General features: G+C 41.2%; 1 protein-coding gene and 1 long non-coding RNA gene across 3 annotated transcripts in view; one reads left to right on the forward strand and one right to left on the reverse strand.

Annotated features, from left to right (window-relative positions):
* Positions 1-799: 799 nt before the first annotated feature.
* On the reverse strand, positions 800-27,545 carry SETD7 (SET domain containing 7, histone lysine methyltransferase). Of its 2 annotated transcripts, none has more exons than XM_060278607.1 (8): positions 27,284-27,545; positions 19,675-19,804; positions 18,078-18,279; positions 16,453-16,501; positions 15,414-15,495; positions 14,579-14,696; positions 13,815-13,972; positions 800-12,860 (listed from the first exon to the last, which is right to left on the reverse strand). In XM_060278607.1, the coding sequence occupies exons 1-8, from the start codon at positions 27,321-27,323 to the stop codon at positions 12,680-12,682; spliced, it is 960 nt and encodes a 319-aa protein (XP_060134590.1). In that variant the 5' UTR covers positions 27,324-27,545; the 3' UTR covers positions 800-12,679. The 2 variants fall into 2 exon arrangements, with proteins under 2 accessions (XP_060134590.1, XP_060134589.1); XM_060278606.1 differs by having other exon boundaries at positions 16,312-16,501.
* Positions 27,527-27,994, forward strand: part of LOC132592635 (uncharacterized) — a 40,708-nt gene continuing 40,240 nt past the window's right edge. The window contains exon 1 of the long non-coding RNA XR_009558129.1: positions 27,527-27,981. This is a non-coding gene — a long non-coding RNA (uncharacterized LOC132592635). The remainder of the gene's footprint in view (positions 27,982-27,994) is intronic.

Raw genomic sequence — 27,994 nt, forward strand, 5'->3', positions numbered from 1 at the left:
CAGTTTATATAGACCCGAGTTACCATAGCCACACCCCTTCAAATTTCAGCCTCATCTCGATCTATAGAAGATAAATGAAAGTGAGATGGGATGGCTGGGCCATAGAAACATAACTGGTAAAGAGAGAAGAGCCTGATTATCTCTGTTACCTGAGAGATTTCTTCAGTGAACAGTTAAGTAACTCATGTGCATGCCTTATGGGTCAAGATGAACCAGGAGGGAGGTTTGCTTAACTGTTTCTGTTTCAGTCAATTTGTCTGTTCAAAATCAACCAGAAATAACCAAGTGCTATTTTGCATGGATTTAAATGTAAGGGTGGGCTGGGGGAGGAGAGGGGAGGAGAGAGATTATAATGGCGGCTCACCCTTCTCAGGTGGATGGCTGTTGCAGATCTTTGCCCCACCCACCGTCTCTAGCAGCAGAAGCCCACTTGTCAGCTGGCTATTAAGGAATTATCTGGCCAGCAAAGATAAAATGGGCCAATTAGAGGCCCTGCTAGATGGGCAAAATAACACAATTGTGTACTTCTGCTCTTATTGCCCAAACGGGGGGGAGGGACCTACAAAAAAAACCCAAAAGAGCAAAAAGCAACCATGTTGACCCATTAAGATCATCTCCAAAATCCATGAGTCAAAAAGGAGCAGCTGCTTGAACCATACCAAATCTGCCTTATTTGCAACTAAGTGACTTCACATCAATGGCAATGTTTGTTCTGGTGGATTTAATAAGGATGCTAGTTCAGTATTTAAATATTAGAGACCACTTTTAAAGGAGAAAAGATGGTTCAGAGGCAAATAGCTTCATTCATGTAATGCTTTATTTTCATAACTGCAGTTTAAAGCAAGTACATTTTTTGCACCAGAAACATTATCCCTACTTCCTTGAACATGCATTCATCATATGCATAAAAAACCTCATTCATAACACAGAAAGTGCAACTTTCATTCATGTAAACTTTTCTTTACAGTTATCCATAGTTTTAGAAGTCATTTGTAAAATCTATGGATGTCAATAAGGCTCATCGTTCTAATAACTTATTTTATGTCATCAAGTACTCAGTACAGCATACATGTTAAAATAGTACAGAATTGCCTGTCACTTGTATGCAGGTCTCTTACCACACCACAGAATGTGGTCTCATCTGAGGAGTAAAGAGCTACCACACCAGGCCACACAGAAACAACTGGATCCATAGTTTCAAATAAACCAGGAGTGTTTCTTTTTGCAAGAAGCTTAAAGTGAGTAGCAGCTATTTTGAAAACAACATTTAGTTATAATACAATTCAAAAATTTCACACATCATACAGGAATATAGAGAGAATAATTTTTGAAACACATTTTATAAAGCAAAACAGATCCTAATTGAAAACTGTGAAAAGGCAGTCCTCTTTTGCAGGACTGTAGAAATTAATGTTCTATTGCAGGTGTGGATCCATCTGGAAAATGCATATTTCAATATGACAGCTATGCCAAAATGGCAGCTCTCTCATTTCTGTATATAAATATCTATACATATATCATATATAGGAATTTCTGTAGCTGAAGTCAATGTATTAGTATGGAAACGTTAAATGCACAACAATAAACAGAAGTGGATCTACATATTGTACTGTAATGTGTACTATTTCAATATAAACAAGCTACACACTAGCAGAGTTTATACACACCACTAAGCTGTAATTTGTTTAGCTTAATTGTACTTTGTACCTTTAACACACCCCAGTCAATAAACCTGAATATGAAATCTTGGTTTAGCAAATCTCATCTTGTGCCGACTGATTTTACATGGCATCAAAACCCACTATCCTGGTTTAATTATGGTTTGTTTTGGCACATCACCCCACACACTTGCCTTGCCACAAAAGCACAAGGCAAGATCAGCACCAGCAGCCAACTTCTCATCTACAAGACACAGCCTGATCTGTTTAACAAACCATGGTTAAATAGACAATGGTTTAACATTATGTGCAAGAACAACGTAAACTGCTGTTGGCTTGAGTTTACTAAAATGGAAATTTAAAAAATGACAGAGTAATCCAAACCCCCAATCTGTCCTTGCACCTAGCCCTGCCCCATCAGCCTCTACCAGTGGGGGACATTTGCCACAGACAGTAAGGAGTGCTCTAGTGTGCCTGCCCAAGTGGTTGGCAGGCAGTAACTACCTCAAGTGTTATTGCTGCTGACAGTAGACAAAACTCCCCCAAATGGGATGTCTCTGGCAGGGCTGGGCCAGCATAGGATCTGCTGACTCTGGTGTGGACCCTGCCGCCTTCATATGATGGTGACAGGCCCAGTCTAGGTATCTTCAGCACAAAAACACGGGAGCAAAAGGGCATTTTCCTCTCTCCTTCCTCCCCACCATACCTTTTGTCTCTGTCAGTTCAAGTGCTGTTAAAGGTGGCATTGGTTGTACTGCTGCATCAAACCCTGTCATTGCTGACTAACGGGGCAGGATTGCACCCTAAATCATTTAAAGCTGTAACTGGTTGGCAGGTGGGTGTGGTTTTTGAAAATGGCCTCAGAGGGCAAACCTGGCCTGTTGGCATGAACGTTCCTCCCCCTGCTGTAACAGAACTAGGCAAGCAAAGGCACTGAAGCACTGAAAAGTTCTAGTTACGACATACTGTACACAGCAATACGGCAGGTGCTGTTCAAGAATTCTACATTCTGAAATATTCACCAGGTGTTGTGTTTACAAGAGAGAAAACAGTATCAAATTCAGTCATTTCCTTTGCAGTTTTCATATTTCAGTCTGGACTGCTTGCAATAGGTTTTCGTTGTGCGTTCCCCCCCCCCCCCCGGCAAACCACAGTTCAACAGCTTGAGACGTGAGTTTCATTTCTAAAAATTGTGACTTCAGCCCCAATAATAGGCTCCAAATATCACCCCTATTCACCAGCAGAGGGAACACGCAGACTGCAACTATGTCCTTGCCTCCAAATAAGGCCATCTCAGTAGCAGGTCAGCATGCAGCGATTAAAACATCTTCCCAAATGGAAGAATTTTGGAGTAAACGTCTGGATAAATAGCGCTGCCTCATCCACATTGTCAAAATGACTTCCAGGTTATAAAACAAACTGTACTGCAAACTGAAACCTTGTTGGTACTAAAGTTATGCGAATGCCTTATTAATGCCCCTACTTTTTCATAAGAATTTTCTTTCTACTGACAACTGTAACACCAATCACTTCTTACGAGTGCATGGGATCTTCTTAGAGCATCACATGTATCCCTTCCGATGACTTCAATAATAGTGTGTTACAGCTTAGGACAGCTACATTGGCATTCACTGTACATATTGCAAAATGTTGAAACCATTTGCTACTAATGCCCCTCAGCTAAAAAAACTGTTGCTGCTGAATTTGCCTGCTCCTTCATCACCTATGCAAGTTGCTCCACAAGCCAAGGCTGTGCATTCTTGCTACCTGAACACCATCGTCCACAGTAGTTATTACCTGAACATGTAGAATGCAATCTACATTCCAAGTAGCTGAAATAACTCCTCTTTGTGGAAGTCCTCAAATTCTGCAAGTTCTTTGGCACAACAAACTGGAAGGACCAACATGCTAACTTCAGCACCAATTTGCTCCTTTGCAGCTAAGCAGACCCTTTTGTCTAGATAAAAAATTGTTAAGCTGAACTATTGTGGATTTTTTTAGGCAAGTATGGTGTTGACTTTCAAGAGAGTTTGCCAGAATTGATTGCTGCTCATTAACTTCCTTTTGTGTCCAAGTTCCTTTAACTTGCTCCTTCCAGATTGCCGTTTTTACTTCAATGAATATTTCTGCTCCAGACTTCTTTGAAGAATTTTCCCCACTCCACCATGATTTTTGGAAGCACAAACTGCCATCATTTGGATCCTGACATAGGATATACAATCATAATATATGGGAATCTACTGCTGAAGTGTTAGCAAAAATATCTATATCACCCCATAACTTTGACATTAAAAACTCACTTTTATGGGAAGAATGAACATACATTTTAACAAGAACAAGAATCTATAGTCTGGTGTCTGCACAGCATTTGAATACCCATAAAACACTGGGAAGCTTTCACAAAACTGTCATTCAACATTTAGCCCTATGGCAGCTTGCATTGCTAATATTCCAGAGAAATCTCCTGTTCATAGACAGGGAGTACAAAGTCGAAAATCCCTTTAAAACAATGTTCTGAAACTTACATATTTATGGTATGTTTCCTGCAGAAAGATTGCATTGAATTTGTACAGAAAAATCTCAAATTCCAAGCCATATGACTGACTTCCAGTAAGACATAACTCAAGAGAACAAACTAAAATCACGTAATACCACCAAGGAAATATACAATGGCCTATTACAAGCTTCCCCAAATGTTTTCCACTATAATGGCCGTGCTGGCTGAGGCAGATTTATTTTTTAAACAAAATTTATACACCACTTACCCAAATAAAATTTCTAAGTGATTAATGAAGAGCAATTAAAAAGTATCTATTAGAAAGAAACATTAGAAACAAATTGAAATTAAGGGAAGTTTTATTCCAAAACAACTAAAAGGCACCAAGCTGAGAAGGCTGGCTTATTAAAATGAGCAATTACCTTTTTAATAGTCATAATCATACAAATTACAAACACTGGAAAAGTTAGATTTTATCTAAGTTACTGTGTATAATAGTGATTATCACCATCCACATATTCTATACTTGATCCCAGTTTTCTAAATAGCTTGCAAAAGAAAAAGAAATCATTTTAGGGTTTGCATGATTATTCAGTAATGACTTTTTATTGGTTCATCTCCCTGAGGTATGATAAAACCTCACCACCTTACTCCTAATGTGGTCTATCTAAGTCTTCATCACACTTGAGTCCCCAGATGTTTTGGTCTACAGCTTCCATATCACTGACCATTGGCTAAGCTGCCTGGGTATGATGGGAGCTGTTGCCCAATAGCATCCAAGAACTGAAGGTTGAAGAACTCTGGTCTGTATAAGTTGTTCCTTATGACAATTTCTAGAATAAATTAATTTGGTGTCTTTTGCATTATTTTCCTTGGAGGATTATGCAATCAACAAGTATATTAAACACCAGTAATAAAATATGTTAAAATTGCTCACAAATGAACCTCATGAACCTCAAATTCAAAAGCCAATATACCTTCTCATACGCAATACAAAAACTTTTGGATCAAAACAGAAGAAAAGACTAGAAGGTTTGCAAGTCTGCCATCTTAGAATCCATGCATTTTCCAAAATGGCTGCATACTGTACCTGAAGCCAGCTGTAACACTATCTACAATCCTGCAGAAGTTGACCTTTTTATTTGCCTTCTCTTTGCTTTCTGGCACCCCAACAAATATTGTTTCACTTACTGTTGACATTGGATGTTAAATAATAGGAAGCAGAGTTTATAAGAGTCACGGGTGTCCATATACTTTATAAACATTTGATGATAAAAATGCAAAAGCTTTATATATGTTCCTTATCACCTTGATGGCTCCTTTATTGTAAGATAAATTCTACTTAAATTTAAATGTATTTTAAAGTGTTCCATCTGCTTGTTTAAACTTCTACACTGTGCTTTTTTAAAAAATAAAGTTACTAGTGTAATGTGCAGACAACTATGATATATATATACTTGTACAGTTAAAACAACAACACAAAAACACAAAAACCAAACCCAACTACCCATCTTCCTGCACATGATTTTATGGCTTGGATATTTCATTGCTTTTAAACAGATCATATTATAGCCCCCCCCAGCCCCCCACATAGCAGTTTTTAAAATTATGCTCATTTTGGTTTTTGATTAAAAATTATAATGCTGCAGAAATTCTAATGTTCAAAATATTTAATTTATGTAAGCATGCTCTTCAGATAGTAAGTTAGCTTTTCCAAACAACAGTACTATTGCTTTTAACACAACTAGGGCCAATTTACCATGGACATAAAGATTAAAATATTATTGCACAATTCTACCTTCCTGGTGATACTGACACCCAGTTTTCAAAGCTCTACTGCAGGTGGCTTGAGCACATTTTAGTTTTTGGGAGGAGGGGGAGAAGGGTTGCAAAGAAGCATGTAATACTATAATCAGTAAAAGGGGAAAACCTAGTTATCAATCCATTACCAAAGACTGATTTCACCAGATCACTGACAGGCAACGAAGAATGCATAGATTAAGTTTAGCTTGCCTGGGTATTTCCATTAAAGCCTAATTTCCCATCTTATTCAGAATAATCAACACTTTGCACAGTTGCCATATGCCATATGGTACTAGCAGGGGTGACCAGTGAGGAAGCTGACAAAATATGGACTTTGTACCTAGCTATACGTACAATAAAAATATAAGAATGTTGTCACACTGCAGTTTGATTGGTTATAGCCAGGGGCCACTGCAAACTACAGCACGCCATTGCAGCTGCATCAGAGGGTGAGAAGGAGGGAACCAGAGGTGGAAGCAGACCAACCAGCAGATGGGCAAGCAGGTGGCAAGGCTAGGGGGGCAGCAAACAGGCTTCTTTCTCATGCTTCCCACAGCAGACTGGAAGAAGCGAAGGGGACAAAGAAGTGCCTTTCTTTCCTCCCCGCTCCCGGCCAAGGGAGGGAGGTTGTTGAGGCAAGTGAGTGAGTGGTCAAGGTGAGTTGGGGAGTTTTGGCGAGTTGTGATTTGGGGAAGGTCTAGGGGGAAGCAGTGGGGGGCTTTGGTGAGAAGCATAGGAGCCAACTCAATTATTTACTGCACATTGCCATTCAAATGGTGTGCGTGCACCGTGTCATGTGATAGATTATGTGGGGCAGGGCTTACGTGGGCCTCCCAATTTTTTATTCAAGTTGACACCCCTGGTGAGGGGGTTTGATGGGGTTGTAGGTGGGTTTGCTGAACAAAGCAAGCCTGGCCGCAGTCCCTAGTTGTCTACGTAAGAACGTAAACAGAGAGCTGCTGGATCAGACCAAAGGTATAACTAATCCAGCATCCTGTTCTCATAGTGGCCACTCAGATGCCTTTGAGATCACAAGCAGGACCTGAGTGAAACAGCACTCTCCTCAGTTACTCTCCTCACGATGGCAGAACACAGCCATCGTGGCTAGCAGCCATTGATAGCCTTATCCTTCATGAATTTGTCTAATCCCCTTTTAATGCCATAGAAGTTAATGGTCGCCTCTACATCTTGTGCGAGGCAATTCCATAGTAGTTTAACTAGGTATATGCTCTGAGAAGAAGTCCTGTCTGTATTGTATCTTCAAAGTTCCAGCTTCATTGGATGGCTCCTGGTTCTAGGATTACATGAAAGAAAAACTCCCTGTCCACTTTCTCTGAGCCATGCATAATCTAATACACCTCTGCTTTGTTCGTCCCTGTTATTGGCATGGTTTCTAAACTAAAAAAAGCCCCAAAGGGTGTAATCTTTCCTCACAGGGGGAGGTTCCCTTTTTTGAAACCTCTTCCAGCTCTTCAGTGTTCCTCTTGAGGCAACACAGCCAGAAATTTACATGGTATTCCAAGTGTGTTCACACCATAAATATGTAGAACAACATTATGATATTAGCAGATTTATTTTAAATCCTTTCTCTTATTATCCCTACCATGGAACTCACTTTCCCCCCGCAGCTGCTGTCCACTGGATCACTACTTTTACTGAGCTATCTGCTTTGACCCCAAAGTCTTGTTCCTGGTTAGTTCACTGCCAGTTCAGAATAATAATAATAAAATAATAATAATAATAATAATAATAATAATAATATTTTATTATTTATACCCCGCCCATCTGGCTGGGTCTCCCCAGCCACTCTGGGCGGTTTCCAACAGAAAAATAGAACACAGTAGTCTATTAAACATTAAAAGCCTCCCTGAACAGGGCTGCCTTCAGATGTCTTCTAAAAGTCTGGTAGTTGTTTTCCTTTCTGACATCTGTTGGGAAGGCGTTCTACAGGGCAGGCGCCACCACCGAGAAGGCCCTTAGAATACTTCTAAACTAGATTAAGTTCAGAAACCTCTGTGTCAGGAGACAAAAGCAGAAGATAACCATGGTTATTGGGAAGCAAAGATGATGTTTCCATCTTGTATACAGTGCGTTAATAATATGTTTAGAACAGACAACAGCAGCCTTAAAAAAACGATTACTGCTGCTTGCTACAGGACTTTTTATGGCTAACAAAATATACTGTACTCTTAAGATCCTAAAACAGATACACACACTATTCCATTAGGAGCAGTAGGAACCATCTAGGCAAAATCTTCTGAATGCAGTACTGTAGATGGTGTGCATAGAAATTTCTTGGTAGAAGTCACAGGAAATATCAAGTCAGAGTCTGTAGAGCACAGTCGACTCCACTCAAGTGCTCTCTTCCCCCAATCAATATGTGAAAAACAATCAAATAACCTATAGCAGCTGCTACCCTCAATCACACATAAGGATATAAGTTATCAAGTGACTGAGAAAAATTACCATGTTTAACTTTGTTCATGTGAAGCATCACAATATTTTGATTAATTCTATGCCCACTCACTTTGAACTGACTTTCCTCAACATGCAGGTAGCTCCCTGTACATATTACATACACAATTTCTGATCACTTGCAGGAGAAAAGTCTGCAGGCCAGAAGAAGATGATTGTGTTTTATATTGAAACCCAGTAAGTTGCCTTGGACTTGATTTTCCAAACCTAGTTCTAGCATATTTTCTCAGCTTTGCTTCTGTAGACTAACTTCCCACCCCCTAATTCATAAGGTTGATAGAATATGATGCACTTACAAGACAATAGTTGATATTTTTCTCTCTCTCTTTTAAAAAAGTTATTCATTGCAGGGGTCTAACAGATGCCCCTCCCTATCCACAACCCTGGACATTCTGTGCTACCTTTTTGCAATTTGCTGCATTCACAAAAACAGTCCACCTGGAAACAAACAAACACACATGCACTTTGCTGGCTACATTTTTCTCCTGTGCAGCAGCAGCCTCACCATTGTGATTGGCAAAGGCACAAGGCAGGATTCTTTGAGGGCAGGAGGTCTGAAAAATGATAAACTAGCCATCTCCCCCCCTGCTCCTTGCTCCATTTACTGCAAAGCACAAACAATGAAGATAAAAATGGCTGCTACCATTTTTTCAACAGTTATTGCAAGTACAAGTCAGTATATGTGCAAGAATCTATTTTTTGTGATTTGATATTGACAAATACCATCAAACTTTACACCTCCAACAAACAGCACTATCATCAAGTTTGGCCACTGTTAAGAGAACACAATGTTGGATGAGACAGCAAAGCAATTCTTATTAGAAAGTTACCACAATTATAGGAAGATCAGCAAAACAAACAACTTCAGTGTGTCCTGTTTTGGAAAAGTGTTGTGCCGATTCCAATACAACAGAGTCAGAATCCAAGCCACATGAAGTGCCAGAGAGTAAACACTTGTCTTGTCTTGCTCTTCAAATTTAAAAAGGCAAGCATTAATTCAAATAATTATTTTTGTCCTTTCTTTTGTCCTTTATCTAAGTGCTATTATTGCCAATATTGTCAAATCATGCGTTTTGTGGGGTGGGTTTTCTCTAGAAGTAACATTAATTTTTCTGAATGCAAAGTCAGACTGCGCAGAAACCAAAGAAAGGGCAAGACCTCTCTGAATAGGATTATCATATGTATGTATCAATGTATGACTTGCCTTGCATTAAGACAAAAGGTTAAAGCTAGTGGAGGAAGAAGCTCAACAACAGTTGTCAAGTATCCAAAAGGCTGCCATAAAGCAGAAAAATAACAATTTCACATAAAAATATGTTGGGTTCAACTTGCCGCAGAGCAGTTTCAGCTTGGCTATCAGCCAATATTTCCTTTGTCTCAAAACAGGCAAGGCACCTGCCACCTGCAGAATTTACTTCCCTATAAGGTTTTTTAAATGCAATGATGAGTATTAGTCAAATGTGGTTTATGTCTACAGAGTCACATTGCTTCAACAAGTATCAGCAGAGTTTTCCAAGGTACTCTAACGCTTTTCACAACTTTGTTGCTGCTTTTCAAAATGAAATGTGAACCAAATGGAGCTTTCCAGAATTATCCCCATCCCTGACCTTAAGAGACCATGCAGATTCTTTAGCAGAGCTTTCAACAAACTGGTAACCTCAGATGTTGCTGGACCACAACTCCCTTCAGCCCCAGCCAGTTTGGCTAATGGTCAGAAATGATGGGAGTTGCAATCAAAACCATCTGAAGCGCACAGGGCTGGGGAAGGCTGTTCTAGCTCAATATCCACATCTCCTAGAAAGGAACTCTCTCTTTACCAGGAAGAAAGTGCTCGGCTTAAGTGTTAGCACTTTGCATGAACAGCAAACTGCTTCTGAAGAAGAATTAAAATTAAAATCACAAGCAATACCAAAAATCATGAAGTGAAAATGAGGAAAGATTATTAGCCAGGACACATCCCTATCTTAATAGACCACAGAGTGCATTATAGTCATGCAGAGTTCAGGAGCACATAACAGAAAACATTTCTTCACTACTAGAATAGTAAATCAGTAAGAATATCCAGGAGGAATATTTCTAGCATTTCTGCATCTTAACAGACAACATTGGTTATATTAGATATCCACTGTGCTCCTAAGCATGTTTATTCAGAAGCAAGTGAGCTCAATGGGGCTCTCTCAAAGTAGTATTTCAAAAGAAACTCGATGCAGGCAAACTCAGGAAGGATATTACAAGGAGACCACGCCTCCTCTCAGATGGAGTAATTTCACTGAAACAATACCCAAATAGTGGTCTATCAACTTGAACAGTATTTATCTACTAACAGCAATTGGTGTTGTGCTTAAGTGCTTGTGCATTTGCAAAACAGACTTTTCCTCTTCTGTTTGCACCAATTTGTAGAAGCAGCATTCTAACATTTCAGCCTTTTTTCAGTTCACTTCTATAAGTAAGGATCGGTTCAGCCTCAAAAAGCCCAGCTGAGTCAATCAAATCTCATCTGTGTTAGCTATTTGCTATAATTGAGTGAGCTAAAAAATACATTCTATCTATAGAGTAAAACGTTGGGAGTGCCACCAAAGCTTCTATTCTTTGCTCTTTTGCTATGAAATCACATAAACTGCTTTTGATTTATTCATTTAGAAAACAAATCTAAAAAACAGTCAAACTTAGTAAATTGCCCAATACATTTTGGAGGAAACCATCCTTGTTTAGTTCAGTAAGGAAAAACTTACTAGACCCTCTGAGAAAGGTTTCTACCAATGTGCAATTTACTATTTTATTTTATACATTTCATTGCAATTTTGAGGCTTGCCTTTTCTTCTCTTGTATTTGGTGCTTCCCGTTCTTTTTCCCTCTCTCTATAAGCAGATGTTCAGTGTGCAGGTAACAAACGTACACAAGGAAATTTTCCCATAGGAGAAACTAAAAGTGTAATCCAATACATGTCTACTCAAAAGTAAGCCGCACTGAGTACAACAAGGCTTACTCCCAGACAAATAGTCACAAGACTGCAGCCTGAGAGACATTTCCCCCCATAGGAGTATGTGCACATTTTTCTAGTACAAGCATTTTTAAGCAAGTGATCCATTAACACTGCAGATACTGATAAATCTGTTTTAGAAGGTAAGTGTCAGTATTGCAAGTGACCTGCAGAGCCTTGAAAGCTCTTTACTTCCATTATAATATTGTTTCACCGATCACAGTTAAATGCTAGTTAAGAATTATAAAATGTATTTATTTTATAATTTCCAAAAAGCTATTTGACACGACATGTTCTACAGCAGAAATTGGGGTTTTTGCTATTAACCTTTAAATTACTCATTTTTTTCTTCAAGTTGTTTGTTTACCTATGTATCAAAATAAATTTACCCTGATGGATTCTCACCTAACCATTTAGAGACAGGAAAGGGGGTGAAAAAGAAAAGGGAAAAAGTTTAGCAAGCAAAAAAAAAACTCATGTTACAACCTTGATTCACTTATTTTCATGCTGATTATAATCATCAACATATCTTTATAAATTACTCTTTCACATTTCAACTTTATATTTAAAAAAGTCATCTAGAAATTACCCAGGTGTGAACATCATAATTAAAATCACACTAGCTCTGGTTTTCATAGGCACATTTCTAAAAACAGTTTCTCCGCAGAGCCATAAAAACCTACATTGCTGTTTAAACCTCTGTGCAGTCTCCTAAAAGTGTTTGTCTTTTGAAATGACAGTGTTAAGAGAGAGGGAATCTACAAAGGATAGCCTTCTGTGCACCAAAGATAGAAATTGTTCTAAAGCAATATTCTCAAAGGTTTTTTGAGAGCAAAAATTATGCTCCTTTTCTAGAATATTAAAAACAGCACAGTTCTATTACCATCACAAAATGGCATGTGTACAAAATGCAGTTGCACAATAACAACTAGGTCTTTTTTTTGGGGGGGAGGGCGGACTCCAAACACCCTATCCCCCCCCCCTAGAATTAGGCAACTTTGCATATGACACAGAATGGTTGCCAAATAATCACACTGCTTTGTATGGCATATTGAATAGGTTTGTTTTTTTTACTACACTAGCTAAGTTTTTTTAAATTGCTTGAACTTAAAGGTTAAAACTTGTTATTATGGAAAATAAACCCTCTCTGGCACGGAGTGAAGGGTTGCAAGACAGCCATAGACAAATCCCTGGCTGTCCCGGTTTTCAGTATCGGTATCAAGGGTAGTGCATAGATCCATTGTGAGGAGGGAAACTGTACGTTTCTCACTTCTTCTGAGTAGCCTGGAAGGCTTTCAGTTCCACCTGATACCAGCCTGGAGCTTCCGGCCCATTTTGTCCAATGGGATTGTGGTCGTATCCATAAGCCACTGTTAATTCTTCATCCTTCTCAACAGCCCTAATAGTGCGGATACATTTAATCAACCCAAAACGAGGATGAACAAACCTAGAAAGGAAGGAAGCATACACAGTCAGAAAAAGGAAAATCAGCAAGCCCAAACGATGTATTCATTTTCTTGAAAGCTTTACATATATCCTATGCGTTTCTTACATATAGGTGACACAGCACTGCAAGAGAACCCTATAGGAGTGTTGCTGGCCACTTTTTTTCCCTGCAGCGAAATATTGTTATATAGCAACAACAAAAGTTTTGGAAAAAGTTTAAAGTTAAGCAGGTTTTGCAACTGGGGGAAAGGTGCAGCAGTGCTGTACAGTCCATCCACTGTGGATAACACAGGAGAGTGGTTGGGACTAAGAACAGAGGACAGCAGAAAAAGCTCTCTTGACTCACACAGTAGGGCCATCTCTGAACGCAGAGGCAAAACTATGAAGATACACCTCAGCATCTTCTTCAACGAGTGATCCTGCCACCTGCCTCCCAGCAAAATGTTTGTGGCTGGGGCAGGATTTTCCACTTAGATAAGGGGTGCCTAACCTTTTCTGGACAGAAGGTTGTCTTCACCTAATATCAACCCTCGGGAGTCACATGTTAACATGGGCATGAACAAAGCATATAACTGGGCATAGTTAATGAGTCTGCCTTCCAAAATGGTCTCCCACAAGCAATTCTACACAATTTAAAATAATTTATTTTCATTCATTAAATTTGGTTTAAAACCATTTTTTAAAAAATTGGTAGGTTTTTTAGGAGGGCCCAAAAAAATATTCAGGAGTGGCCTGGCCATGGGTGGTAAGGGCTAGCCACCCCTGACTCAGAGCATGATGCCATTTTCCAGGAATGCTTCCCTTGCTTTCAACTGTATTTTTCATCAATTTTCCCCACACACTTGATTTAGCACCGTGGTTGCAGTGATCCTTTGATATCATCTGCTATCGCATTGGCAGACAGTTCTGACACCTGAAAAGCAGCACCTTTATCAAGTACAAGTTTAATACTTACGTGTCATAAACACTATTTGGTGTGAAAGAATGATTTGCCTTGTGCCCCAATGAGGCACAGTATTTGGCTGCGTGGTTGTAGGGTTCCGGTACATCTATGACTGTTTCATCATCAAGGGATATTGTGTTTCCATTCAGAGCCCAGTCCCTGCCATCCACCTAAAACAGACATTGTTGCAGTGTCAACTTTGTGTTTTTGTCAGACTGAAGAAACAATGCAGATTTTTCTTGTGTTACATGCTTTAAAGGAGAGAGACCAGTGGTATTCAATCAGGGTGGCAAGTACTCTATAAGGAAACAAATTTAAGCGAAGAAAAACATGCCACTCCAATAGTCCTCACCATAGTAAGACCATACTAACCCTAACTTCTTGCCCTTTCTGCTTCATTACCTCTACAGAATAAAAATCAGTTTTACAGCAGACTTGGGGCACATCTACTGAAATCTGTAATCAAGTAAACAAAATCATCCTTAATTTTCTAAGGCTTGCTGGACTGATATTAAAGAAATTGAGAAGCAAGATACACTTAACAAGACAATTCTCTGTGTAGAGAACCTTTGGATGTTCAAATACTTGTGAGATCCCATTATGACTACAGAATCCTTGACCATGCATTGCCGGTATATGAAATCAACACACTTTTTTTACGCAATCCTGGTGAATACTGAAACATTTTTGAAATAACAGGGTGAACAAGCAACAAAAATGTTTCCAAAAAGGAAGTGTTTCAGAAGTAGCAATGAAAAGTTCTCACTTCACTTTACCTCCTGGTGTGTAATTCGTACACCATTGTAAAAGGACATAACTGTGCCAGCCTCAGCAGATACTTTAGTAAACAACCCTTCTCCTGCGCTGGAAATGAGAGATGCATCTACATATACCCTGATGAAAGGAAAGATTAAAAAGAAAGTACAGTGTCATTATTACTACTCTGTAATACACTAATATTTTTAGAAAACTATTTTATTAGTTTGTGTAAATTTGAGATCATTAATTTTGGGCCATGGGAAGAAATACTAGCACAGGTGTCAAATGTGACAAAGCCTCTGTGTTTAGAAAAAAGCAAAAGTGTATCAGCGCTTTGTCCAACAAAATGCAGAGTCCCATCAAGTTTCTGTCCCTGCGAAATCCTGATTATGTATATTGAAGATCATCTTCTGAACATGTTTTTTGGGGGCAGGGGGTGGGTGGAATGTTTTTTTGGGGCAGGGGGTGGGTGGAGAAACAGTTATTTGTAGCCACTGAGAGATATATTAAACAAAGAAATACTTTAGTACCACAATTTTTCACTACTGTACTTAAAAAATTCATTTAAAAATCGCTTTTCAAAGAAATATAAAAGTTTCCTCCTAATAGTTACAGGTTTTTCATACCAATTCATGTTTTTTGGAAAACATTTCAATTCAATTAAGCTCATGCAAGATAACCATCAAATTAATGAGCTAATATGATGTCATTTGCACACAAATAGTTCTGTTTGCAATTCAAAGGAATAAAGTGTTGCTGAAAGCTGTCTTAAAATGCAAAGCAGAACAACTAAATTGTTTCTTTGCAAATACTTAAGAAAGCTGGCAAAATGATACACATAAATTATTCTACCTCTCCGATTCATAAGGATCAGGAAGAAGTGCATTTGTAGAAATGCAAGATGAAGTAGATTTATCAAAACTGTATACTGGGCCTAAAATCAAGCAAAACAAAACAAAAAAGTACACAAATTAATGGACAATCAAGATGAAGATGCAGGTCTCTCTCTTATTAAAGTGTTATGCATTCAACACACCATAAGGAAATTAAGTTTTAAAAACATGACAGCAAAAATATTGTATTTACGTCTGTCTACTATATAATAAAACAGTGCTCTGCACACAATTTTTTCACCATTTTCATTTCTCCTTAAAATTGCAAGTAGTATTCAGTCACCTTTGTAACAAATATGAGTTCAGGTTTATACATGCGAGAAATAATGTTTCCCAATAGTGCTTTAGCTTTATATTTTCCCCATGAATATGTAAAACCAAGTTAAAAATGCATGCACCCCACATCAACTATGTGTGGGCAGTGCATATTATCACCAACACTTTTCTCAACAAAATCAAAAGCAGCAGCAATCGATATAGAACCGGGACCCAATTTCATTATCTTTTACAAAAGGAAGTGGAAAGTAAAATGTGTCTCAACTGATATATATGGTATTTATACTTTGCATACCAGGTCCAAATTCCAAATGTAAACTGAAGCGACCCTAAACTACCATTCCTTATATTTCTTCTGGCTCGGAGTGTACAACCCCACTCCAATCCATTTTGTCAACACACCATGACAGCTCTAATTTTAGTAATTCTATCTTGCAGAGTGGAGGGCATTGGCACAAGAACAAAACTGCAGCAATGTGAAAAAAGAAAAACTGAAAGCATTGTTTGCTCGAAGTTATCTCCAAAAAGGTGTGTGGAAGCCATGCTACACAACACCATTTTGCACACCAAGGACCACTTACTGCCTGGCAGCACTTCAAATTGTGGCTTCCCCTCTTCTACGGATACAAGGGTTGCCAGCTTTGCTTCCAACATTTCACCATCTATGAAGTGTCCATAATAGGCCATCTTCCCATCAGGGTACACATAGGCTATCTTCTCACCGGTCATCTCTCCCTCTTCATTAACTTCTCCAACCAGATGTCCACCATCCTGAATGAGAAGAAGCATAATATTAGTACAATAAATGCTGCACCTTTTTAAGAGGGAAATGTTTGTGCGTGCACAGACATTTTTGAAACCTTTCAATAGCAACACAGATATTGCACTGCATCCAACTAACTTCTTCTCAGAGAAGAAATTAATGGACCTAAGCTAATCATGTCAATGAGTCTACTCCGGGTATAATTTAGATGGATACCACCCAAAAGTAACAACTGTGTTAATTAAAATACGTTTATAATATTTTTGTTTCATAGGTACCAGCTGCATCTTAGGTTCTCTAAACCTCACTTCCTGCTGTCTCTGATCTTTTGCTACTCTGTACAGATCTCAGTGAGTTGTGTTTATTCCAGCAATCCAGTTCTGCTATAACAAAGCCCTGTATAAATCCAGGGTGTTTCTAAAAAAGAAAAAGAAAAAAAAGGGGAGGGAACTCTTCCAAACAAATAGCAGCCAAATTAACCATAAACCAAGTAAAATAACTTGGTTATTCTTTAGCTCTTCAATCCATAAACAGATAGATGGATAAATAAAAAACTTGCAGAGGAAATGCTTTTGTTGGGTTTTGTGAACCGAAGATAAAAATCGTAAGAGCCTTGTTAGAGATCCATTACAGCTTCATCTCCAAGATTGTGACAGCCATTATGGGCTTGTTCACTATTTTACTGAGAAGCATCGAACGGACACTTCTCTGAACAGGTTCTTTGCATCTCTAGTCATGTCTAGTAAGTTATATACCGGTATATATATATATATGTATATATTTAACTTCCCAAGATTATCCAGTAAAATGCTGGTATTTATAACCACACTTTTACACTTTTTACACAGAAGTCACCTTGACCTCCCTCCTTTGGGGGCTGGGGCTGGGGAGGACAGCAAAAATATAGATGTTTAAAAGCACACTGACTCCTTTTTTCTGGCTCCCGAGTTCAGAACATTTTGTTACAGCGGACTGATGTCTAAAGCATGTACATAGTTACTATTCAGTATTTATTTAGGCAAAGTGTCACTAGCTTGAGTGGCCTGAATGGAGCTATTCATTTGTGAAAGCCAAAAGCAACCCTGCTATAATGGTTCTAAATTAAAGACAGTAGAGAACTATGTTCAGTAAAGTATTTATGAAGAAAAGCACCTCTCTTAGAATGAAAAGTAAAACCCACAAAGCCCCTCACAGGTTTGACTTCAATCTTTAAAAAGATGCACATGGCTGAGAAGGGCACATGGTGCATTTTACACTCATGTACACAGTTTGCACACAGCAGCAACTTGTGGAAGGCAAATGTATCCTACCATGCTGCATAATCTGCATCCAAATTATGAGAAGCCACAACCATAAGTGTGAAAAGGATTGCTAGGATTCTGGTAGGCTGCCAAATCACAACCCTTTGCTCTCCTTTGCAGGTGGCAGTTATGTAGTCCAGCTGCCTCTCTAAGCAATGCAACAGGATTTGCCTTCCCCATGTGTCAGATATCACTTCATCCCCTACTTTGCCGCCACACCTCCCCATTTAGGTTTATAACTCATTTCCCACCTTGCGTATTTGAAAAAGTCCAACATACTTACAGGGTAGTATATCCAACAAATGCCACACTGAATATTATCTTTGTATTGCCCTTTGAATATCAGTCGCCCATCAGCATCATATTCTTGGGCTGGCCCATTTAGTTCTCCATCTACATAAGTGCCATGAAGAGCTCCTCCATCTTCATAAGTATATACACCCTGGCCTTGCAGAGCATCATCCACATAATAGCCTTCTAATGTGCTGGTAACGAGAAAAGGGTAGGGCACAGCGATCAATAGTATCTAGTTTAATTTACGAAATGTTCTCAAAGTAAAAATGTCTCATTACCTTAAGGACACTCTTCCCACAATGCAGAACTGCTTGGGCTTCAACATCAGCCTCAGCCACTATGCTCTCTGTACCATCATCTCAGGTAAGTGAGCAACAGGACCTTATTGGCAGTGGCCCAGTGACTCTAGCATTTCTGTACCTGTGGAGATCTGTCAGACTCCCTCTCTGGTTCACTGTCATCAAAAGTTGAAAACATTTCTTTTCTGGGCAGCCTTTAACATCTCGAGTTTTACTGTTACTGGCTTTTTATACTGTAGATAATTTGTCTTAATCTATTTATGGAAGTGTTTAAAATGTGTGTTGCTTTTTAATTTGGTTTTTAAAAAATGTTTTACTGGTTGCTCTGCTTACCAACCCACCTGCCATTCCCCCCACATTAACACTTTAGCGCTTCCCCTTCCTACCCCATGCAACTATTAAGCTTGATCCCCCAACCCCCTTTCTGATACCACTTCTCTCTTCTATAATGCAATCCCACTTTGTACCCATTTTCACCTTCACCCCCATGCCTATGCCTCCTCCTCCTCTTGTGCAACCTCCCTTGCACCCCCCCGATAACCTCATATTATACATCTCCCATACATTGTATTGCTAAGCACCCTTTTTACCTTCTGCTCAATTATGAAGTCACTATCCCCTGCTATTCTTCAGACTCTTTCATGCCAGTTTTCACATTCAACCCCATTCCTATGCCACCTGCTTCCTCCTTCCTTGCACCCCCATTTTCACCATCACTCCCTTTCTACCTCCACCGCCTCCTTACTTTTCTGAACTGTCCCTTGCACATGGATTACCCCCATTTCCAGGCTTCATCCTCTCTCCTGTTCTGCAGTCTCCCTTGTGCGCACACCCCATGCTATTACTGTATGTTTAAGATGACTAGAACCTTAAGAGCAAGCCTGTCAGTTATCTTGCTCAGTTAGAGGAGGTTACATCCATTGATGGATGTTGTACATATAATTACTATACTGGACATGGAGCTTTGTGTTGAAGACGTCACATGGTAACCAGGAGTGAAATACATTGCGGAAAGGTACTATGGAATGTTTCAGGGCTCTAATGAGGAATGGAAGAGGGATAAGTTTAGAACAGCTTTCCCCCCCTCCCTTTCAGTGTCTCTCCCTTCTTGCTCTACTCAAAGTGAACAACTTAGCAGAGTGAACTACAAGGGTAAGGTGTGGGAGGAGACGTATTAACTTTGTCTTATTTTCACAACTATAGTCTAGGGGGGGAAAACCACAAAGTTATAAAAATATTTGAAGTATTGAGCAAAAAAAAAAGCGCCATACCCAAAAGAATGCCTACCTTCCATCAAAGAAGAAGAACTTTCCACGGCCATTCTTCTCTCCATGCACAAAGTTTCCCTCAAATCTGTCTGTGGAGGAGTATGTGACCGTACAGAACCCATGCGGCATCCCATCATCATCGAGTGCACCTAATAAAAATTGAAAAGAGGCCAGTGAGACCAAGACAATGATACTGCAAGAGTTCATGCAGATGTACCTTCATGTGGATTGGATGTGGGGTTTTCTGCTTTAGCACAAGCTCCGACTCCTAACACAGCCTCTGTTCCTCTACTGCTGCACAATCCTGGCTCAGACATCAGCATGGATTACTGCCCTTACCCTGCATGCTTTGGCAAAACTACTCACTTTTGAGAAACCTTGTTTTCAGATAGCCCGCATATTTATTAACTTAATTGTTTCTTTGTCCTTCCCCTTCTTAACTTAAAACACTATTCTGGATGTGGGGTGGGGTGGGGGCTGAAGAACAGTTGTGCAATTGCTCTAAGAACCAGCCAGCCAGTGCTCTGCACAGCTGGGAAGCTTCAAGCAGACAGAACCTATTCACACACCGACACACCAAGTACAGTACAATAGAACCATGTCAAATTCACAAAGCAAAATACATGAAAAACGTACATACTGTATACAGAAACATAATGCAGTATAAAAATAAATAAAATCAGAGTGCTACAGAGCAGTATAATGTAAAATTCCAAACACCACAATGCATATACAATCACTTGTCCAAGTTCATTCACCATCCATTTCACATAGAATTCACTACCTCAGACATTACCACTTATACAAAAACCACTCATACCCAACAATATCACAATTCACATACAAAGGGTCACTGCCAAGCAAACATATAAAATACACTCCTAATGTCTGAAGCACTCATGAACTCATGCCCCACTCCCATGGGACTATCTAATTCTCTTCTCCCATCTCTCACCTGAGAAGGGTCCAGATCTATACCAGAGCAGGTTTTCACCCTGAAGGGTATAGAACAGGCATCCCCAAACTGCGGCCCTCCAGATGTTTTGGCCTACAACTCCCATGATCCCTACCTAACAGGACCAGTGATCAGGGATAATGGGAATTGTAGTCCAAAACATCTGGAGGGCCGAAGTTTGGGGATGCCTGGTATAGAACTACTTCCATCCACTCACTCCCAATGGCAGAATCATAACACATGTCTTCTGTTTTGATTTTATATTTGTTGTAGCATAGAAAACAAACAAACATTTAAAGAATAACATGTGTGGTACTGCACAACCTCAACACCTGATAAAGAAGCATCAGCACTGGTAGCATCACCCTCACACTCAAGGTGCCCCTAAACGTCACCATCACCTCATAGAATTCTAGAGTTGGGAGGGACCCCGAGGATCATCTAGTCCAACCCTCTGCGATGCAACTGTCCGATATGGGGATTGAACCTGCAATCTCATGCTCTAACCCACTGGTTCCCAAATTGCTGCAGCCAACTAGATGCTAGGGCAGGCATCCCCAAACTCCGGCCCTCCAGATGTTTTGGACTACAATTCCCATCATCCCTGACCACTGGTCCTGTTAGCTAGGGATCATGGGAGTTGTAGGCTGCATCTGGAAGGCTGCAGTTTGGGGATGCCTGTGCTAGGGGCTCTCTCCCTCTGCACCAGAACTTGGCCTGATTATATGTGATGAGTCAACTCCGGTCATTATTTAGCGTCAGCTATAACGCAAAGTCATGCCTGACATAGTTTCCTTGACTACAGGAAATTCCATAGCCTGTATGGGCCATGCCATCAGTCTGCAGCAGAAGGAAGGGATGTAGGGCTACCCTGTTGTCCTGGTGAGGGGAGAAATCCATCACATCTCCCTTCTCTCATCTGGCAACAGCTGTTTCATGAAGCTGCAGCAGAAGGAGACATGGGAAGCAGGGCCACTCCATCAGTTCTGCTTAGAGACCAGCTGCCATCCTTTGCACTAGCAAATGCACTACAATGAGGAGAACCACAGCTAGTTTTGCTAAGGAGCTGCTGCAGTGTTTATTAGAAGTCCTTCCCCAGGGCACAGCCTGGTAATACAAAAACCAGAAATCCTAACCCCAACCTGCAGCACCACAAAACATGGGATACATGTGAGGAATGTGTTTTTATCCACATGTATCCTATATGCTTCTCATACTTGAGGCAATTGTTTGCTCATGAAATGGTTAATGTTCTTGAGGAGAAAAAATAAGAACCAATCAAGCTTCGAGCTTTTTAAAATTTGTTCAGTATCTATCTTCACAGTTTGCAGCAGACAGTAAAAGCACAGGCTGTTTTAGAAGACTCTTACGGGGACTCCAGTACTGGTACTTAGCTGATCTGTAGGAATGGGTTGCACAAGCCATCCAAGAAAGCATAAATTGTGTAACTGTCAGTCCTTAGCCAAAGCTCACTTGTAACTTTATATCAGTCTGCAGTGGCTGAACCAAACTTGACATTTGTTCCACACAGTCTCGTTCAGACTACAGTACTGAATTATTTTTCCATTTTGCTTTTTAGCAGGCTTGGAGTCAGCCTCTTAGGCTGCGTACACATTATCGTTTACTCTGGAACCACTGTGATCTCACCACTGGTGTCTGAAGCCATGTGCAGATGGCCACAGTCCGTCTCCATCCTAACAGTTTATTGAGAATTGCTGCTGTATGATGTATTAATGCTGCAGTTAAACTGAAGTGTGTACATCTGAGAAGGAAGATTCCACAGCAAAAGTGGCCGTGGCCATGGGAGCAAGAAGGGAGAGAGTTTGAGAGGGAGGAAAGGAGTGATTCAAAACTTTTAAGTTAATGTGTATATAGCCTTAGGTAAGGAGCAAATTCAAAACCTTGATCAATTTTTGCTTAAAGCCTCTGGAACTCAAGATCATAACAGATACAAGATAGTAACAAGCTGGGTGGATGAGAACAAAGGGGCCTGCAGGCAATCAAATGACACTTCCATGTCAAGGTGTAGAGATAGACACAAAGAAAGAAAGCTGCACTGATAAACTAGGGATGAGTGAGCCCAAACAGCCATGACTGTCATTCTGCTGTTTTAATCTCATCTCTGCAAAGAATACTCACTGTTGAACTACACACACCCCAGAATGTATTTCCTACCCGAGAAGGAAACAACTGAATTCTGTGTTTGCAGCAAGAGGTAAGTGTGGTGAATTGAACATTCAGAAATAACATTATTATTTTTCTTATTACAGCCAATGAAAGTCAGTTAATTATGTTTGTTCTCAAAACACACGCATGCACGCACACCCCTAAAGTCTTCTGCAGTAGCAGAAGGAGCAGAGTGCTTAGGACACACTTTGTCATTAATTACAGGGTACACTAGTGCAGGCACATCCAACTCCCAAGAGACTGTGATCTACTCCCAGTATAAACTGGCAGTGATCTACCCATTGTCATTGGAGGGAGGGGCAGCATGCATATGGTGGATTGCCCAGAGTTATTGAGCTTTTTTGGGGTAGGATTGCCCAGAGTTCTCCAGCTTTTATTTGTTAACTTTCGGTAAACTTTATTTAATCCCATGATCGATAAAGGTTCTGCAATCTACCAGGATCAGCTGGGGATCGACCAGTAGATCACGATCCACTGGTTGGACATGCCGGCATTAGTGTAGCGTCCTAAAACCTGTTGCACATCAGCATTACTGCAATGCTATACCACCACCACAGGCAGATATACTGCTGTTCAAGTTTAAAGCTGGCTCAAAATGGTTTTGAATCATTAGCAATTAAGAAGCTCACTTACAGACATAAATACATATATAAATTCTCACAAATGGAAGCTTCCCTTTCCCAACTTAAAACTACAGCTGCAAAAAGAGAGAGTTTTGAGAGGTGAAATGATGGGGTAGGGTGGGTGGAATGGCAATCTTTAAGAGTTGGATAGGGTCACAGAAAAACAAATTTCACTCTGATATGGGCAACTTAGGGCCACTTGATTTCTGAACTAAAAAGACACAACTGATTTTAAGAGACTTGGTGATGTGACAAAGGCATCATTTCCCATGACTTGCATAATTATTTTATTTTGGCCCACTATTTAGATTTTATAAGGGACGCAGGTGGTGCTGTGGTCTAAACCACAGAGCCTAGGCAGAGCTTGCTGATCAGAAGGTTGACGGTTCGAATCCCCATGACAGGGTGAGCTCCCTTTGCTCGGTCCCTTCTCCTGCCAACCTAGCAGTTTGAAAGCACGTCAAAGTGCAAGTAGATAAATAGGTATCGCTCCAGCGGGGAGGTAAGTGGCGTTTCCGTGCACTGCTCTGGTTCACCAGAAGCGGCTTAGTCATGCTGGCCACATGACCCGGAAGCTGTCTGCAGACAAATGCCGGGTCCCTCGGCCTATAGAGCGAGGTGAGTGCCACAACCCCAGAGTCGTCCGCGACTGGACCTAACGGTCAGGGGTACCTTTACCATATTTAGATTTTTTAAAAATGAACAGAGATTGCATAAGTGTCTGTTATACCAATTTCTGTGGGGTGGGGGTGGGGAGCCTGAATCCAGCTTGAATAAGCCAACACTGCATTGACTTGCAGACATAGAGATTGTGTGTTTGGGGTAGGGGGCTGCACAGGCATGCACACCATTTGAAAGAATTTCTTCTTCTGCCCCACCTGTTGTAGGGCCAGTATCAGGCTTCTTACCAGGACACTTTCAATACAGTACACCCAACTGCCCATCAATCCTTCCACATTTCCAACTCTGCTGTCACTTCTGCAAATTTGTTGCATTTCTGAATCAAACCCTGTTGACTAATAAAGCTTGCCTGGCAAGAATAGGAGACAAGGGGGAGCTGCCAGTGTCCAAACCAAATGGAAATGTTAAGGATTCCCAATTTAGGCAATGATCTCAAGGTTCAGAAAGAATGCTCAAAACATATATCTAATGACATATTTTATATGTAAGTTGTTGAAGCAAGCATCTGACAAGCTACATATTACAATAATACTTGAAATTACAAAATTCCTGTTAGGGAGAAATCATTAAAAAGCCAACTAAAATGCCATTATACTAATAAAAGTATTGTCCTAATAGGGCTTTAGGGATTTTTCTAATGGGCCAATATGGTTACCCTTACTTTCTGTATTCATGTGTAAGTGCTTGAAACACACATAATATTTACAAAGAAACAACATCTTTCCACAGCTCCAGTCACTATGTTTTTAGATTACCAGCACTCAACACAGTATCCCAATTTCTATCCTAAAGTTTGCCACAAGGATATAGAGAGGAAAATATTTTCAAATTGGTAAATATTATATATCAAAATTGAGTTTCAGCTGCAGTGCTGCTCATTTTGCTTTCTGGTCCCTATTTCTCCTACCAAATCCCTCCTATAGGCAGAACCTCTGCCTTAGCTTGCACAGATGACTGTAACCCCAGTACAATTGTTCAAGCAGCTCCGTTTTGCTTTTATTTGTTAGAGAACAATAGAGCTCATTTTTACAGCGTTTATTTTTTTCATAGGGGAAAAAATGCTTCAAAATACAGCTGCAGTCCCACCCACAAACTGTGCACAGGCAAGCCCCCATAGGTATCAATGGAATTTAAACATAACTAGGGTCAGAATTCAATAATGAATTGAGTTACTCCTTAGAATTTAAGTGATCATTTAAATGTAGTCAACATAGGAATTAAGTCAGCGGCAGCCAAGCATACTTCACGCTGGACTAAAGAGGAAATCTCTGGCTGCCAACACCATTATAATTTCCAAATTTAATAGTGCCAGGTTTACAACATAGCTGCTCATTTGCACGCCAAGAATGAAGCAGTCCATACAATACACTGCATTGATTCTACATGCCCCACCAGAGCTACTTGGATCCTTTCAGGTCCAAAATCTATGGACAGAACACAACACTATTTCCAGGCGTAGTGTTCAAAAGACAAATATCCAGAGTTGAAAAATTATGCCACTGTCCAGAAAGATTAAAGGGAACCCCCCCCCAACATCTATCTACCCTTTCTAACAAATTCCAAGTGATACACATTTTAATATTTTCCATAGATGTGGAACTATAATATTATTGAATGGCCAAAAAGCCGGAAATTAAGAAACCAGGGCACTAAAGCTTGTCAAGCCTTGCCATTTTAGCCATGCATCTTTTCACATTTCATAAAGCCCCAGATCAATAAATCAAGCAATGATAGCATCATGAAAAGGCTCAACTTTCATTAAACCTTCGTGGTTGCTGAAAACATTTTTGACAGTGCAAATTGTAATTACATTGCTAGAATGCATTATACATGGGCCTGACTTTGAAAGACGGTTTGGAAACTTCAGCTGTTGCAGAAAATGCTGCTAGATTATTAATAGGGACCAAACATATATAACGTTGGTTCTGGCATGACTGCACTGGCTTCTGGGCTCAATTCAAGGCTCAGGACCTCAAGACCTTGCAGAACATCTCTACCCATATGAGTCTGTCTGGACCCTCTGGTCATCACTGGAGGCCTTCCTGCAAGTGTCGCCTTGCAGGAGTACAAAAGCTGTTAGAGGGTCTTCTCAGTAGTGACTCCCCTTTTTATGGAATGCTCTCCCTAGGAAGGCTCACTTGGAACTAAGATGGTCATCATATTATCGGAGGCAGGCAAAAACTATTATTTACTTGTTTTCTCATCTGTTGGGATGGGGTTGTTGTCCCCCCCACCCGTTTGTTGTTTTTAATGGTGGATCATATTATAGTAGTACAAGTGGCTGAATATTTTAACTTTTTAGATACTTATGTGTCTTTAGAGTAGGCTTTGATTTTATTGCATGTATTTTTCTGTATCCTTTTGTTGCAAGGATGTAAGTGGCCTTAAGACCCTTGTGGTGAAACACAATTAATGAATGATTTAATTATTATCCTTAGAACAGAGAAAGATTGTGCAAGCATTCACATATTTTCAACACTCAGTCAAATTGTGGAAAGATCCCCATTGGCCCCTCAATCACGCATTTACCTAGGAGTGGGGAACCTGTAGCCCTCCAAATGTTGTCAAACTACAACTCCCATCATTCCTGCGGGCTGCTGCTTAGGGGAGCTGGTGACCCCACAACATCTGAAGAGTCCCAGTGATTCTAATAGAACTTGGTAACAACATAAAGATCTGGCATGCTCTCTCCGCACCTATCACGCATCTCCTGGAAGAGAAGGAAGAGCACAAGCGCTTGCAGACCGAGATGGGGCAGCTATTTCTGTCTGAGCTTATTTGGGAGGGCAGCTCGCTCCGGGCTTCTTCGCGCGATTGGCTTCCCTCAAAGCTGCAGTCGAGGCCGAGCCACGCGCCTCCGGCCAACTTCCAAGCTCCGGGCTCACGGCAGCCTGCCTCGCGCTTTGGTCTTTTCCTCCTCCCCACGAAGAATAACAGGAACCAGTCCGCCAAACCACCACAACAAAAGCGGGAGAAAGAAGGCGGGAAGAAAGGCACCATATTTGCCCCCACGAAACGCGGCGGCGGCGGAAAGGGCTCCTCGGAACAGACAGTCACGACGCGGAGATGCGCGAAGCCCCAGCGCAAAAACGCGCCTCGGAGACCCCAAGCCCCAGCCCCAAGATGCTGTGCCCGCCTTCCCTCCCTCGCTCCCTCCCCTCAGGCCTAAGGGACGCAGTTACCCTCGACGGTCTCTTCCAACGTCTCCTCGTCACTGTCCATGGCTCAGCGCGGAGACACAACTTCCTTGGCTCGGCTGGCCCTGCTCGGGAGCGCGCCCGCCGCGCTCTTGTCTGTGTCCCGGCACTCGGCCGGAGAGGGCGGCTGGCTGCCGCTGTGTCCCCCCGAGAGCCTACGAAGGCGGCGGCGGGGGAGCGAGGGGCCGCCACCGCGCAGCGCGCTCTAGCAAGCCGCGAGTGCCTGCGTCGCCGCCCACTTGCTTGTCTCCCCACGCTCGGCGCTCGGCGCTTTGTTATAGAGCAGCTGATCCGCTGACATCACCCTGGGCTGGGGCTGCTCCCTGACTGACAGCTCCCCGCGCAGCCCCAAAAGCAGGGCCCGCCGCCGCCGGTGCAGCAGGAGGAACAGGCGAGGCAGAGCACGAGGGTCGAGCTTCGCCGTCGGCGCTGCTTAGTCTCTCCCTGGTATCCACGCGCGGGAAAGAAGCTCGGGGCGGGAAAGAAGAGCTTCACTAAGGACTAGGTTGCGCCACGCAGCGCAGCGGGATGGCGGCGTGCGCGGAAAGGCGCGCACACACTCCAGCTGCCGCGGCCCGCGAGGAAAAGCGAGCAGAAACACGCTGGAGAGGAGCCGGAAGGAAGCACCTCATGGGCCAAGGCGCCCATTCTAGAGCCGCTTTCCTGGGACTAAGCCCCATTGGGTAAGCAGTGGTG

The sequence above is a fragment of the Zootoca vivipara genome, chromosome 9, assembly GCF_963506605.1.
Source record: "Zootoca vivipara chromosome 9, rZooViv1.1, whole genome shotgun sequence".
Taxonomy (NCBI): domain Eukaryota; kingdom Metazoa; phylum Chordata; class Lepidosauria; order Squamata; family Lacertidae; genus Zootoca; species Zootoca vivipara.

Coding starts and splice junctions, on each gene's coding strand:
- SETD7 (XM_060278606.1), bottom strand. CDS start 27,323: ATGGACAGTGACGAGGAGACGTTGGAAGAGACCGTCGAGG. Junction 19,805..27,283: donor GTTGGAAGAGACCGTCGAGG/GTAACTGCGTCC, acceptor AATTTTTATTAG/GTGCACTCGATGATGATGGG. Junction 14,697..15,413: donor GATCCTTATGAATCGGAGAG/GTAGAATAATTT, acceptor TCCTTTCATCAG/GGTATATGTAGATGCATCTC.